Source organism: Ictalurus punctatus, chromosome 15 (genome assembly GCF_001660625.3).
Source record: "Ictalurus punctatus breed USDA103 chromosome 15, Coco_2.0, whole genome shotgun sequence".
NCBI lineage: Eukaryota > Metazoa > Chordata > Actinopteri > Siluriformes > Ictaluridae > Ictalurus > Ictalurus punctatus.
In genome coordinates, this window is record NC_030430.2 from 6127028 (window position 1) to 6142534 (window position 15507).

The following is a 15507-nucleotide window of genomic DNA, read 5'->3' on the forward strand; positions in this document are numbered from 1 at the left end:
TTTAATGTAATTAATTGTTTTTTGAATTAAACTATGTGATTATGTATTCCCATCATCCACCCCTTTTCCATACCACTTATCCTACACAGGGTCATAGGAGAGCCTGGAGCCTATCCCAGGGAACTCAGGGCACAAGGCGGGGGACACCCTGACACCTTGGACTGGGTGCCAGCCCATCGCAGGGCACAATCGCACACACATTCATGCACTACGGACAATTTGGAATTGCCAACAAGTCTACAGCGCATGTCTTTAGACTGGGGGAGGAAACTGGAGTACCCAGAGGAATCTGGCAAACATGCTAACAAAGTTTGCTCCAAGAGCAAGATAATAGAGAGAGCAGTGGGGCTCAACCATGTGGAAAAAAAAAAGCTTTAGAAACAAGAAGATATGTTACAATGGGGCTCGGAAACAGAATATCAGTCCAAAAGGTGCTGCTTCAACAAAATAAATCATAGTGTGAATGCGGCCATAAACAGTGCTTCGTTTGGAGGAATTTATCAACGGCACGAGTTCATATAGGTTTCATATTCAACATTTGCCACACACTCACACCTTCGATGCGAACAGCATTCAGCGAGACAGTGAAAAGTTTTCATTCATATTTACCTTATCAACGACACACACACTCACGTCTAAACCACTTTAATTCATATTATGTCTTGAACAGTCTTAGCAGTTTTAATCAGGATTATACCTAATGCAGTTTCGCAAACGTGCGGCACATATCAAGTCTTCAAGCGACTTTGTCGTATTAAGACAAACAGGAACAAAAGGTGTTTCTAAAACTATCGGCATTATTGAAATGTTTCAATGCAATAGAGCTACCAGTTTTATTTGATATTTTATTATGGGTTATGAAAAACATAGCTTTACTGTCTGCTATTATATACTGTATAATCATACAGTCATGGATAGTTCCTTTGATGAATAAGGGTTCTTGGCCCCCTATCTCTCTGACAGAGAAACACTTTGGTCTAGGGTTTAATGGGTTTCCCAGAAGAATAACAAAAGAACCCTTTTCTTCTGAATCTAGCCTTTTTTTTTCTTTTTTTAAAAAGGTGTACCATCTTTTTTTTTTTTTTTTTTTAATTCTGATGTATTTTCCTTTTCTTTTTTCAATGTGGAATATTTCCGATACACTTTGATATACTTCTTTGTCTCTTTAAAGAACATCGCTAATCTGTTGAAATATCTGGAAGATCTGTTTAAGATGGCTATCACGGAAGAAATTAAACACTCAGGGGTTTGATGTTAAAGGAAAATAATCACTGACGGGGTAGTGTGACGTGGCAATGACTTTTTATTGATCCATTTAGAGCTACATTTACAGTGAGGGAAAAAAGAATTTGATCCCCTGCTGATTTTGTACGTTTGCCCACTGACAAAGAAATGATCAGTCTATAATTTCAATGGTAGATTTATTTGAACAGTGAGACACAGAATAACAACAAAAAAATCCAGAAAAACGCATGTCAAAAATGTTATAAATTGATTTGCATTTTAATGAGGGAAAAAAGTATTTGACCCCCTCTCAATCAGAAAGATTTCTGGCTCCCAGGTGTCTTTTATACAGGTAACGAGCTGAGATTAGGAGCACACTCTTAAAGGGAGTGCTCCTAATATCAGCTTGTTACCTGTATAAAAGACACCTGTCCACAGCAGCAATCAATCAATCAGATTCCAAACTCTCCACCATGGCCAAGACCAAAGAGCTCTCCAAGGATGTCAGGGACAAGATTGTAGACCTACACATGTCTGGAATGGGCTACAAGACCATTGCCAAGCAACTTGGTGAGAAGGGGACAACAGTTGGTGCGATTATTCGCAAATGGAAGAAACACAAAAGAACTGTCAATCTCCCTCGGCCTGGGGCTCCATGCAAGATCTCACCTCGTGGAATTGCAATGATCATGAGAACAGTGAGGAATCAGCCCAGAACTACACGGGAGGATCTTGTCAGTGATCTCAAGGCATCTGGAACCATAGTCACCAAGAAAACAATTGGTAACACACTACGCCGTGAAGGACTGAAATCCTGCAGCGCCCGCAAGGTCTGCTGCTCAAGAAAGCACATATACATGCCCGTCTGAAGTTTGCCAATGAACATCTGAATGATTCAGAGGACAACTGGGTGAAAGTGTTGTGGTCAGATGAGACCAAAATGGAGCTCTTTGGCATCAACTCAACTCGCCGTGTTTGGAGGAGGAGGAATGCTGCCTATGACCCCTGGAACACCCTCACCGTCAAACATGGAGGTGGAAACATTATGCTTTGGGGGTGTTTTTCTGCTAAGGGGACAGGACAACTTCACTGCATCAAAGGGACGATGGACGGGGCCATGTACCGTCAAATCTTGGGTGAGAACCTCCTTCCCTCAGACAGGGCATTGAAAATGGGTCGTGGATGGGTATTCCAGCATAACAATGACCCAAAACACACGGCCAAGGCAACAAAAGAGTGGCTCAAGAAGAAGCACATTAAGGTCCTGGAGTGGCCTAGCCAGTCTCCAGACCTTAATCCCATAGAAAATCTGTGCAGCGAGCTGAAGGTTCGAGTTTCCAAACGTCAGCCTCGAAACCTTAATGATTTGGAGAAGATCTGCAAAGAGGAGTGGGACAAAATCCCTCCTGAGATGTGTGAAAACCTGGTGGCCAACTACAAGAAACGTCTGACCTCTGTGATTGCCAACAAGGGTTTTTAAACCAAGTACTAAGTCATGTTTTGCAGAGGGGTCAAATACATATTTCCCTCATTAAAATGCAAATCAATTTATAACATTTTTGACATGTGTTTTTCTGGATTTTTTTGTTCTTATTCTGTCTCTCACTGTTCAAATAAATCTACCATTAAAATTATAGACTGATCATTTCTTTGTCAGTGGGCAAACGTACAAAATCAGCAGGGGATCAAATACTTTTTCCCCTCACTGTACCATTAAAAGCCTGTCCTGTTATCACTTATATAACAGCACCTATAACAGTTGTTTCCTCACCAGCCTCTCTTGCAATTGATCTGATTGTACATGCAAATTATTACTCGTTTATTTTGAGGTGGCATTAAATGAGAGCCTCGGTGTATTGCACAAACCAATTTTCATTATTCCCTCAAATGCACATAGGCGTTTTTGGCGCCTCTGTCTCATCCGTAGGTGATGAAAGACTCATGTCCAGCGAGCGCAGGCTGCCAAAATACATCAAATGCTCAAACATGAAGAATGAAAAGGCTGAGTTCACTTAAAATGTGAACCACTAATCATGGCACTAATGGAGAGAAAATTGAAAGAAGTGAGGAGACAGGGAGGAAGAGAGAGAGAGAGAGAGAGAGAGAGAGAGAGAGAGAGAGAGAGAGAGAGAGAGCGCAATCAAAATGCCACACAGACAGACCATTGTCACTCAAAAGGAAAGAAAATAAAATAAATGAATTAAATGCACCTGTCGCAGCTGTCCATCCTGCTTCCAGAGACGCCTGCGTCTGACGAGATTTATTCGAATTTTACATGACACTACAGAGCACAATTAAGTGACCCTTATATCCTGAAATGGGTCACTGGTTTATTTCTCTTTCACAATCTCGTTCACATCATTCTGTACAGTTGCCAAGGAAATGAGCACTCATATGTCTAAAGCAATAAGAAAAACCCAAATGTCCTCATGTCCACTCTCCTGAGTGAGGGATGAAATCGGTCATTTCCTGTGACCAGTGCATCACGTTTTGAGAAACCATTTTAGACCATAAGAGAGCGCCTTCTGTGCATGCTATGATCAGGACCAGCAACGCATATGCCAGAGTTTTCGTGACAGATCTTAGTGATGGATCCATGCCGCCATCTTGGCACAGTGCAATCCCGAGGTGTTCTATTTAGTCAAGTTAAAAAGGCAAGATGATGGAGTCAGTGAGGAGAGAAACTCATGTTCAGGCAATCATTGTGAACTCCGTTGTGGCGGCACGAGTGAAGGAACGAGTGCTCTTTGATGAATTGAAAGCAAATGAGGCTGTCCGAGTACTTGAGCGGTTCGCGGGGAGGCCAACTCGTTTAACCATAGAGGACAGAGAAGAGTGGGAGACAACATAGAGAGGGCGATGAACTCTGAAATCAGAATGCAGCATTGGTCACCGACCCTCTTTCTTGATATCGACCTTCCTGCAGGCTTCGTCTCCAAATAAAAATCTAAACACGCATGTTTTAGTTGCTCAAGAGCTACTTAAGGCAATGATTAAATGGTTAGGTGGGCACAATTATGGTTGGAGCTAAATTCTTCAGAAAGGCAGATCTCCAGGAACAGGGTCGGTGACCACTGGAATACAGAATCTGGAGACCCAAAGAAGTTGGTGAAGTATAGCCAAGAGGGTCTGACACGCATCACGCATGGAAGAGAAATCTGACAGCTCCTATTCAGATCTCAATTTGTATCTGTTTAGAAGAAATTATCTGTCAAATCTGATGTTTGTACTAATATTCGGTCGCATCCCTGCTCTGCATAGATGGTAAGCCGAGCTCAGGATCGAACCCTGGAGCTGCGAAAGCGAAAACGCTCTCTTTTAGGGTCTTAGCTAGAATCCTTCACATTCCACCATCCACAGAGCAAAAAGGAAAACCGATATTTTGAGCCTCCAAAAGACGATCGATACAGTACATGTCTTATGGAAAACGACCCAGTAGACTTGAAAGGCTACAGCAGTGAACGTCTCAAGAACATATTAAATCTTGATGAAAAACTGGAACAGATCTGGGACACTGCCCTGGATTGATTCGCAGATCTCAGTGACACAGACTGCACTAAAGATAAGAAATGCTCTGAGGCATGGTCCTGTCTATGAAGATTAACTAGTGACAGAGAGTGGGAGGAAAAAAAATATGCTCAGAATCCATCCATGAACATCAGCACCTCATTTAAGAATCATTGCCATGTAGAAGCACGACAGCAGGCTGAATTCAGATCCGAGTAAGTCCCTAAAAATGTCTTTCTGAAGTGGTGCTACATCATGGGTCCCATGGGTACATCACTGAATCCACTGTGAATGAGTCTGTCAGTCCAATCCATCCGACTGACCCGATATTGACTTCTTTGTTCCTCTGAGAGCGAAACGGCGCCGCTTCCATGAAAAGAGACTCGCTTCATTTCTTTGGACTGCGATTGATTTAGTCTGTTTTTGTTTTGCAAAATTCCAGGAAAACAAGTCATATCAAGTCAAATGTCACGTTGACCTGACCCATCAAATGTCAGCCCGTTCCTGTTTGGGCATGTTTCTGTATTTATATGTGAGGAGATGGTGGAATATCCCCAATAGGCAAAGTCAATAACTTGACTTAAACCCCACTGAGCTTCATTTCATTAACCGCAAACGAGACTGAAAGCAAAAAGCCACAGAAACTGAAAATTGAAGCGTCTTGAAAGCACACCGCAGGCTAGTCATTGATTCTGACAATCTTTATTCAACATTGTGTTCATTTGACTTGGAAATTGAGGTGAATATTTGAGGTGAACCATATGGCTTGAAAATGGCTTAAGAGAGAATCATGTGTAAAGAATCACCTGCAAAAATGAATCTTGTAAAAAAATAAATAAATAAAAAATAAAAAAAAAACACCACATTACATGAGAAAATTAATGAAGCATGTGAAATTAAATCATGTAACAATAAATGAATCATGGGTAAAGAGTCACAGAATGTGAAAATTAATGAATTGTTTAAAAATCACATGTGGAAATAAAGAAAAACTAAATGAATCATGTGTAAAACATATGCGAGTTAAATGAATCATGTGCAAAGAGTCACATGCGAAAAGAACTTAATCGTGTAAATAATCAAGTGAAAATGAATGAATCATCTAAAGTCACAAGTGAAAATAAACAAATAATTACCAAAACACGTGAACATAATTGAATGACAAAAAAAAAAATAAAAAAATCACTACATGAACATAAATGAATCATGTGCAAAGAGTCACATGAGAAAAGAAATGAAGCATGTGTAAAGAATCGCCTGTGAAAACAAAACCATCATAGTTAAAGAATCGTATGTGAAAATCAATTGTATAAAAATCACGTGGAAATAAATCACTTGGAAAAAATGAAAAACTTAACTAAACGAATCATGTGTACAACATGCGAGTTAAATGAATCAAGTGCAGAGTCACATGCGAAAAGAAATGAATCATGTGTAAAGAATCACGTCAAAATAAACCAATCACATTTAAAGAATCACGTGAGGATGATTAAATCGTGCAAAATCACAGCTGAAAATAAACAAATAAGCAAACACGTGATAATTGAATTATGTACAAAAAAAAAAATCACATGATAAATGAATCATGTGATAAAAAGCATTTTAAAATAACTGAGCCAAAAAATGTGAAAAGTAATGAATGTTTAAAAATCACATGTGAAACTAATGAAGCAGGTGAAAAAAAATCATGTGCTAAATAAATCATGTGTAAAAATTGTGATTTTTAAAAAAAAAAATCATGTGATAATAAATCACTCAGAAGACTCAGAAAGATATATTGTAGCACAACACTGTCAAATAATTATCTGATTATTAAATAACGTATTATAACTCATGATCACCATTGCACCATTTTATGTGCTAATATTTCTTTTCTTTTTTTTCAATTTAATGCTGAAACCTTCGTTGTTTCATGTCGAGTCCATCGGGCATCTAAAACATCAAAGCTAACAGCTATGTAAATAGCTACAGATTGAATAAGACGGATAGATCAGCTTTCCTTTTTCTCCCTTGTCATTTTCTGTGTGGGTGTATTTCTACCTTCTGTAATATTTTTCAGCACAAGGCGGTGACTTTTTTTTTCAGAAGATAATGCCACTTAATACATCTTCTCAAAGCTCTATTCCTGGTGATTTAAGTGAAGAAAGAAAAGAGCTACTAAGAGCAGAGAACGGATAATGATAGCAGAGAGCTGGAGATGACAAACACACTGCATTGCTTCAACTGATGGACAGATAAAAAAAAAAGAAATCAATAAAAGCTGCTCAGAGGATAGGACATACATGGTATTAGAGAATATGTACATCATATTCAGGAAGAGAGACTGAATTGATGACAGGAATTAGCATCTCGAGGACATTCCAGAACATTAAATGTAACTATAAATGGATAAAGACTGACATACCATAACTTACAATGTATGAACATATACCATATGATGTTTTTGTTACTCGTAATAATGAAAAATAAAAATCAGAACTGGGAACATTTCTACATACCCAAAACAACAACAACAATAATACATTTTCTGCTATTGTGATGAATAAAAGTCAGTCATTTCTGCAATCGCAGAAATGACCACAAAATCAAGGAAACTCTGCAATATTCGCTTATAGGAGCTTGAAATTTTTCGAATTTACCGCAGATTTTCCACAGATGTGGGCCACGTGACATCACAATATGCATTCGGCTAAAGCCCCTTTCGATTTACATCCGTCGAACATGAGTACAGCTAAAAAGTCTCATTTACCAGCAAACATCACTGCGAAAGACAATGCGATTGCAAACTCCAGTATGAAATCCAGTACGGACTGAAAACGTGTTAAGCATTGTGTATAAGGATGCTACCTGTAAAAATAAACGCTCAAAGTCCGAGACCATGACATGGTCTGCAGTACATCATGGTACATCACACAGTATGAATTTATATTGGCCAGGTGCTACACTTTATAATTACAATATGATCATGCATTCAAATCATTCTAATCCTCTATTAAAGCTGCTGTACCTAATATTAGCACCTACATTACATTAGGAATTGTTTGTGTGTGTGTGTGTGTGTGTGTGTGTGTGTGTGTGTGTGTGTGTGTGTGTGTGTGTGTGTGTGTGTGTGTGTTTGTCTGAGAGTGAGAAAGAGAAAACATTCCAGTGGGAGTGATGGGCACACCAAATTGTTGAGGCCCCCCGGGCACCCCCGCTTTGAAAACCACTGTTCTAACTTACGCCAGGGTTCCTTCAAAGACAGACAAGTCAGTTTTGCGCTGAAGGAATGCTTTCGCAGATTAAATTTGTAGAATTTGTGTAGGTGTAGAAATGAGATTAAATGTCTGCACCAACGACTGTTAATAATGTTAGTTTGGGAGGAAAGCCAATTACACCAGAAGATAGCAAGCAAAATAATTAAATTTCAAGCCGAAAGCAAAGCAAGACGCTTTGTATCTCCAGGCTAAAATGATACACAAGATAGTTAGCATACACAAACACATACACAAGATAGTTAGCTAGCTAACATAATAACTTACGTGAATATCAAGTAAACTTGGCAAGAGTACAGTGATATGTAAATGTTAGCTAGCTAACTATGCTGTGTTTGGTATAATGCTAGCAAATTACACCAGAACCTAGCAATCACAATAATTAACGTTCAAGCTGAACCTCAGGTTTCTGAAGGCTAAAATGATAACATACACAAGATAGTTAGCTAGCTAACATAATTACATACGTGAATATCAAGTAAACTTAGCAAGAGAAAAATTTTATGTAAATGCTTTCCAGCTAACTATGCTGTGTTTGGTATAATGTTTGCCAATTACACCAGAAGCTAGCAATCCAAACAATTAACGCTCAAGCTGAACCTCAGGTTCAATGCTACACTGTAAATGTTACAATGTACACGACATAGTGAATTACATAACATAACTACTTATGTGAAGATTCTGTAAGCTTGGGTAGAGTACACTGCTATGCAAATGTTAGCTAGCTACTGTAACTACGTTCCTTTGGGTATAATGTTAGCTAATTACACCAGAAGCTAGCAAACAAAATAATAACCATTCAAGCAGTAGCAAAGCAAGCATATTTGAATGTCAGGTCTTTTCCGGAGCTCTGGGACTGAAAAGCCAGACAGATATTCACTCTTATCTTTTCTCGTGCTCGGCCCCATTCCCTTCTGGGCTCGATTTCTTTTCGGCTCTGCTGAACAATTTATATTTCCATTTTTGTAGAGTAATCCTTTAGCCGCAATACTGGAACTTGCACTTGTGGTCAAATTTCATCTGTTTCTGAAATTGGTTTTTATAAAATATATCAATATCTCCACTGATAGCTTCACTGGGGCTTTAGTTAATATTCATACCTTATATGGGCTTCCTGTGCACAAGTGGATGATTTGGAAGTCCACCACCGAGCAGAGAAATTGACAGATCGGTGGATAGTTAGAGAGCCCAGGAAAGACATTTTTTTGCTTTCAAGACCATGTATTTTAATGATACCTATCAGGAGGTAAAGAAGATTCTCCTGAAATATTCTTTAAAAAAAATGCTTACAGCAGCTTTAACGTAATATAACCCTTATAATAATCATGGGATGTGATATCAATGCAGAAAAGATGGCGGAGATAAAAATATGGTGCCCATGTGGCAGCTCGGTTAGGCAGTGCCGACATGCCCATGCCTGAATTGAAACAATTAGCTTGGCACATCTTATTCTACTTCACACTCATGCATGTTGATGTTCAATTAGAATGCTGAACCGAAGATCTAGGAAGACCCATTAGGTCACATTTGCTATGCAAACGTGTCAGACAGTAAGTGTATTGTCTTATAGTGTTGTTGAGATCATTTATATACAGTTTAACACATGGTATTTTAGATTTTAAGGGAAATTTGCAAAGCCCTCTAGTGTCAGCAGGCTTGGGGAGTAACGGAGTACATGTAACAGCGTTATGTAATTGGGATACATTTTTAAATTAACCCTCCCAACCCTGAGTGTCAGTGTGTGTATTGTGTTACGGGATACATATTGTGTTATACTGTTCAATCCAGTATTGTTAAGCATTATACATAGTGTTATCATATCCTGGTATTCCATCTCATTCTTCCTCGTCTGATAATTAGTTGAAACACGATAGTTGAGAATTGTGCGTTGAGGTCATTTTTTGATGCAACCATGAGCAAGCGGTTAGATATGAAGCTCGTGGGACAACCGAAAAACAGCATCGATTCATTCATCCTTAGTAACTGCCTGGTCAGAGCTGCGGTGGTTTAAATTAGGCGACTAGTTTGTTTATATTGTGTTTTGGGAAATAGAACCAACTTAATTAGTTAGAAAATACTGCAAGCAGGTACAAACAGAAATAACTACACAAATAGGATTTAAGAAACAAACAAACAATAACGACAAAAAAAAAAAACAGTCCCGTGTACATCTCTAGTTGAGAACTGTAGTGATGTAGCTGAGGTTGAAGAACTGTCAAAGCCAGAAATTATACACTATGCTGATATTTCCACATACATGTGTGTCCCCCCCACCCCCGACCCCCCAGGGTTTGTGGGGCATAGTGCTAGGGTTTGTTTTTAATGATAAAACTCAAAAAGTAGGCCACGCCCAGTTCATCCAAATACGAAGATAGAGATATAGATACAGGTATTGGCATTGCATTCCACCCATAATACACATCCTATATAACATTCCCCATAAACGTTGTGTACCACTACAAACCCTTAATCTATATACTGTAAATAATAATCTTTATATGAAACCATATAGTGTTTTATCTTAAAGCATGCATATATCTACATAGTTTTACACATGCACTATAGTTACACATACTAGATTCTACATTAGAAATACCGGATCATTTATTAGACATACCAGCACTCTTAGAAAAACTGAGGAACCACCAAGAAGAGTGTTTCCCAAGTAGAACCCTTTGTAGAAGCTAAAAACCTTAACTATGCAATGACCTCCTAAAAACTCCTGAACACCTCGAATTGGTGCACAATTAGAGCTCTTCTTCCATGCACAGTATGTATTAATCTTCATCAGTCTGTTTTCATTGACATATCACCTCTCGACAACTCAAAACTGACTAAAAATGACACTAAAATGCGCGTGAAACGTGTTGAGTTCATCTCTCCACTCATGTTTAACAGTAATGTTTGTGATGGCGGTGAGAGAGAGAGAGAGAGAGAGAGAGAGAGAGAGAGAGAGAGAGAGAGAGGAGAGAAGTCAGTACTCACGGTTGCAGTGAGCGAGGTGAGCCACACGGTCCCGGTGCAGAGAGAGAGCATGTCGGCTCCAGACAAGCCCGTCGCGCGCGCTCTGAACTGTGCAGGAGCGCGTCTGGTGTTTTTTATAGCCACGCGGCGCGCGCGCACTCAGACCGGGGACGAGCAAACCGAATTTATTTATATTAAAAGTCATTTCTCTAGCGGAGACACACTGACGTCACGTGACCTTACTGGGTATTCGCTAATAAAAACAAGAATTAATATTATTAGGCAACACATTCATAATGTCAACATGTTGCTAAACAGTTCATTCATTCATAAGAAGAATACTTCCTCTCTGCTTCTACATTTCCTCCCTACTTCCTTCCTACCACCATAGTTTCTTCATTTCTTTCGTCGTTTCTTTCTTTCCTTACTTCCCACAATATACTAAGTTTATTTATTTACTTCCTTCCTTCTTTCTCCCATCTTTCTATAGTTTCCTTCCACACATCCTCCCTTCTTTCACATCCTTCCTTATCTCCTTTCCTCTCTTAAACATTCCTTCCTTCCTTATTTACTTCTGTCCATACTTCCTTTATGACTCTGTCTATACCGTCTTCCGTACTTCCTTCCTTCCTTATTTCCTTCTCTCTCTCCATCATTAATTCCTTACTTATTTACTTCCTTCATGACTTCCCTCTATACCTTCTTCCATACTTCCTTCAATATTTCCTTCCCTCTCTCAAACATTCCTTCCTTCCTTCCTTACACACTTCCTTCATGACTTCTGTCTATACCTCCTTCCGTACTTCCTTCCTTATTTCCTTCTCTCTTTCCATCATTAATTCCTTACTTATTTACTTCCTTCATGACTTCCGTCTATACCTTCTTCCATACTTCCTTCCTTATTTCCTTCCCTCTCTCAATCATTCCTTCCTTCCTTAATGACTTCCGTCTATACTTTGTTTCACACGTCCTTCTGTATTACGTCCTTCAATCATTCCATATACTCTAAGAACTTAATCTACTGTATGATGTACTCAAAAAAAAATTTTTGGTTTAAACACTGTTACACTTAAAAATATTGAGTAAATTCTAAAGCTGTGAAATCACTGAAATATACCTTATGAATTGAGTAAATGTAAATAAAACATTCAAGTAGATCTGAATAACTCATTTAGTACCATAACATACAATCGAGATATAATTAAAATCATAAGTTGATGCAGTACTAACCCTAAGTCTATTATTTAACAAATGTGCTACATTTACTAAATATTTTAACTAAATTTAATGCATACTGGACTATCACTTATCAAAATAAATGTTATATTTACTTCTTTTTTTTAACTGTATTAACCCTTTACTCCAACAGTACTTCATTTGACATCAATATACCTAATGAAACCAAATGTTATGAACTGGAACCAAATGAACTGTACACACAAACATTTAAATTAAACATTTATTGTGAGATCTATACAATTGTGTTCGCAGGCCATCCCATGTCTTAAAGTAGTAAGGACAGTTCTGAATAATCCACAACCAAAGGTACCATGCTTCACTCGGTAATGTTTGAGAAATGCCCTTTTGATGAAGCTACCAATGTGCAGAGCTAATCGCCATCCCGTAAGCTCCCATTTAAAAAGCGATGAGAAACAGTGTGGTTTCAGACTGGTTTAATGCTATTTCCACTCACGTACATACTTTTTGGACTAATATCATACAGATCTACAAAATGACCCCCAAAATTATTTACTTTATTCTTGTCAATAATTATATCTAGTCTCAACTATTGTTAATGGAAAATCTACCCTAAAAAAGTATTTTAAATCAAGGAAAATTTCAGTCCTCCTTTAGGGTCATATACAATCGACAAATTCAAAATATTTCAATCAGAACCATTAGGAGTTGAACATTTGGCTTGGTGGTACTTGGGGAAAGGCCATGTGGTCATCAATATCAATAGGGTTCTTCCTGTTATAGCCACAGCTGATTGGAAAACAGCTGATAAAAATGATTTTCATTTCATTATATTATCGCCTCGTTCTTGGCGAGGGTTTGAAATGGCAGCAGACACGGCAGAGGTAAACGCATACTGTAATATCCACAGCCCGATGTTTCAGGCATATAATCAGTAACCGTTTGTATTATTATGTCCTAGATATTTGTAACTATTCATCTATCCATTTTCGTTAACGCTTATCCTAAACGGCGAGCCTGGAGCCTATCCCAGGGAACTTGGGGCACAAGGAAGGGCATTTGTAAGTAGTCATTGTCTATGTTTCCAACAAATGCTCCTTGACCAATGTAATCAAACGTGGTCATAATCAAGGTGCAGCTCATTCTGATTATTCACTGCTTTCCTGAAATTGTATAAACCAAACGAATATGTTGGAATCCTTGTTTCAATCAGTACGTTTACATGGACAGCAGTAATCTAATTATTGACCTTATTCTGAACAAGACAATATTGTGATTAAGGTGTTTACATGAGTCGCTTTTAGAAGATTCCTTTCACATTCCTGTGTTACGTTATAGAACATAGATCGATTAACGGCACACGTCGTTACATCACCGCACCACGCCGTCCGACGTCCCTCCAGAATTTCACGTATCAACATACAGTTCGTCTTCGTTATGGTACCGTATACAGTTTTGGGCTTTTAATTTTTAATTTTAAGAAAGCTTCAAGTGAAGTTAATTATTTGTCATGTTATACAAGCAAATAGATGACTGCTTGAAGCCGCGGGCTGCGTCCCAAACCACATACTTACCTAAAAACATGTATCTCGCCTACTATATAGTAGGTAAGTACACGGTTTGGGACACAGCCATGCTCTCTTGTTTCCCATCAAACGGTTGAGCACTGCTGTGAGTGATTGTGTCCTGTCACAAAATGCGGTGAAAACTCCCACACGACGTTAACAGTGTGATTGACGTGTTTACATGTCCGTAATACACGTTGATAATGCGACTAAAGTAGGAATACTGCACGTCTTAATTTGATTCGTGTTTACTTTGAGTATGACTTAGGTCTTGGGTCGAGCCGGATTAAGGTAATTAGAAATCGCTGTTTACATGATAGTTTCTTAATCAGAGTATCATCTTAATATCGGATTATTGTTGTCCATGTAAACGTACTGACTGTTTACCCATTTAATCCTCCTGGAACACTATAATGAATGGATGACATTTACCTCCTCCATTTTGTTACCTCCATTCAACTTCTCTTCCTTAGCAGTGTTGGTTGGTGCTGTGAAACAGATACTGAAAACATTTCACATGCTTGTGACTATAAAAACATTCAACATTACTTGCATCATCACATTTTCTCCTAAAATATGAAAAAGCACAAGTTGTGCAAGTTTTTATCCTCTTAAGAAAATACATAAAATGCCTTTTTTAGAATAATGATGAAGCAGTTCATAAGAATAGGCTAGTGGTGTACTGGGAAAGAAATTCAGCCCTGTACAGTACTTATCCGCTGGGACCGGCCTGGTGGGGTGCTTGGGTCGGGTCGGTGAGGGTTGATTACCGGTGGTTGAATGTAGCTAAGTACATTTACTCAAGTACAGTACTTACTGTCAAATTTTCAGATGACCATTTTTTATACCCTTCTTGTTCAGTGAAAACTGTGTATCTCCCAATGTGTTCCATTTGAAGGTTTATAATGAAATGAAGGATGAAGTTTTCCTTTACGAGTTGAGAAATTTGTGCTATACTTCTTAATCTAAATACACTATCTAAACCCCCCTCGGATTAGCTCGAAAATACACACAGCTGAAAACGAGGCTGTTTTTCTGAGCTCATGAAAAGTTGTTTTTTTTTTTTTCTTAGAGATGCATGGTTCTCACAGGGCAGCAACGATCTATAAAATGATCTTATAGAATATCATGCATTGCTGTAGATTACATTAAACTACCCAACAGTATAGAGAGTAGTTAATTAATGTAGCATTAACATCTACAGCAGTAAAAAAAAGAGTACAGTTGCTTTAAAGGGATTTGCTTAAAACAGATCGAAATCAGCACAACCTTCATACAATTCATTCAATCTATGTGAACTGCATAGGAACCTGTACACTTTCCCCCTTGAATTATTAAATATATAAAATGGTAATATAAATCATATAAATATAGATCGTATCTAACACTTTAACAGCTCACCTGAGAGTGCGCTCAGTCACGTTATGAAATAGTCCCAGTTTCGTTACTTACTGATTAACTGGTCTCCGTTCCTAATGAACGTCTTGTCCAGTTGATCAGACAAGCAGTGTAAGGGAATGGGATTTGCAGAAAGTCGTGCGATATTTGTAGTAATGTCCTCACCTACTGCGATGCAGCAGCGCAAGTGATTGCCCCACTGGGATTATTGAGTCAGAAAGTTCCAGAGTCAAATCTCCTGTACAGTTTGTGTTGTGAGCAGAGACTGAGCCACGGTGCTGGAGGAACAGACGCAGAAATCACTGCAATCAGCAATCAGCAGCGAGCGACGGAAGCAGAGTCAGGAGGCAAGTGTCGTTTATGCAGGATGAATTACCAGCCACGTCGTCGTACGGCAT

The 15507-nt window shown here is 38.7% G+C and overlaps 1 protein-coding gene across 1 annotated transcript in view; it reads right to left on the minus strand.

Moving 5' to 3' along the window:
• Nucleotides 1–11876, minus strand: part of ghrhrl (growth hormone releasing hormone receptor, like) — a 42330-nt gene extending 30454 nt beyond the window's left edge. The window contains exon 1 of the mRNA XM_047160544.2: nt 10971–11876. Within this exon, the coding sequence (XP_047016500.2) occupies nt 10971–11021 (51 nt within the window). The 5' untranslated portion in view covers nt 11022–11876. The remainder of the gene's footprint in view (nt 1–10970) is intronic.
• Between the last annotated feature and the right edge of the window lie 3631 nt (nt 11877–15507).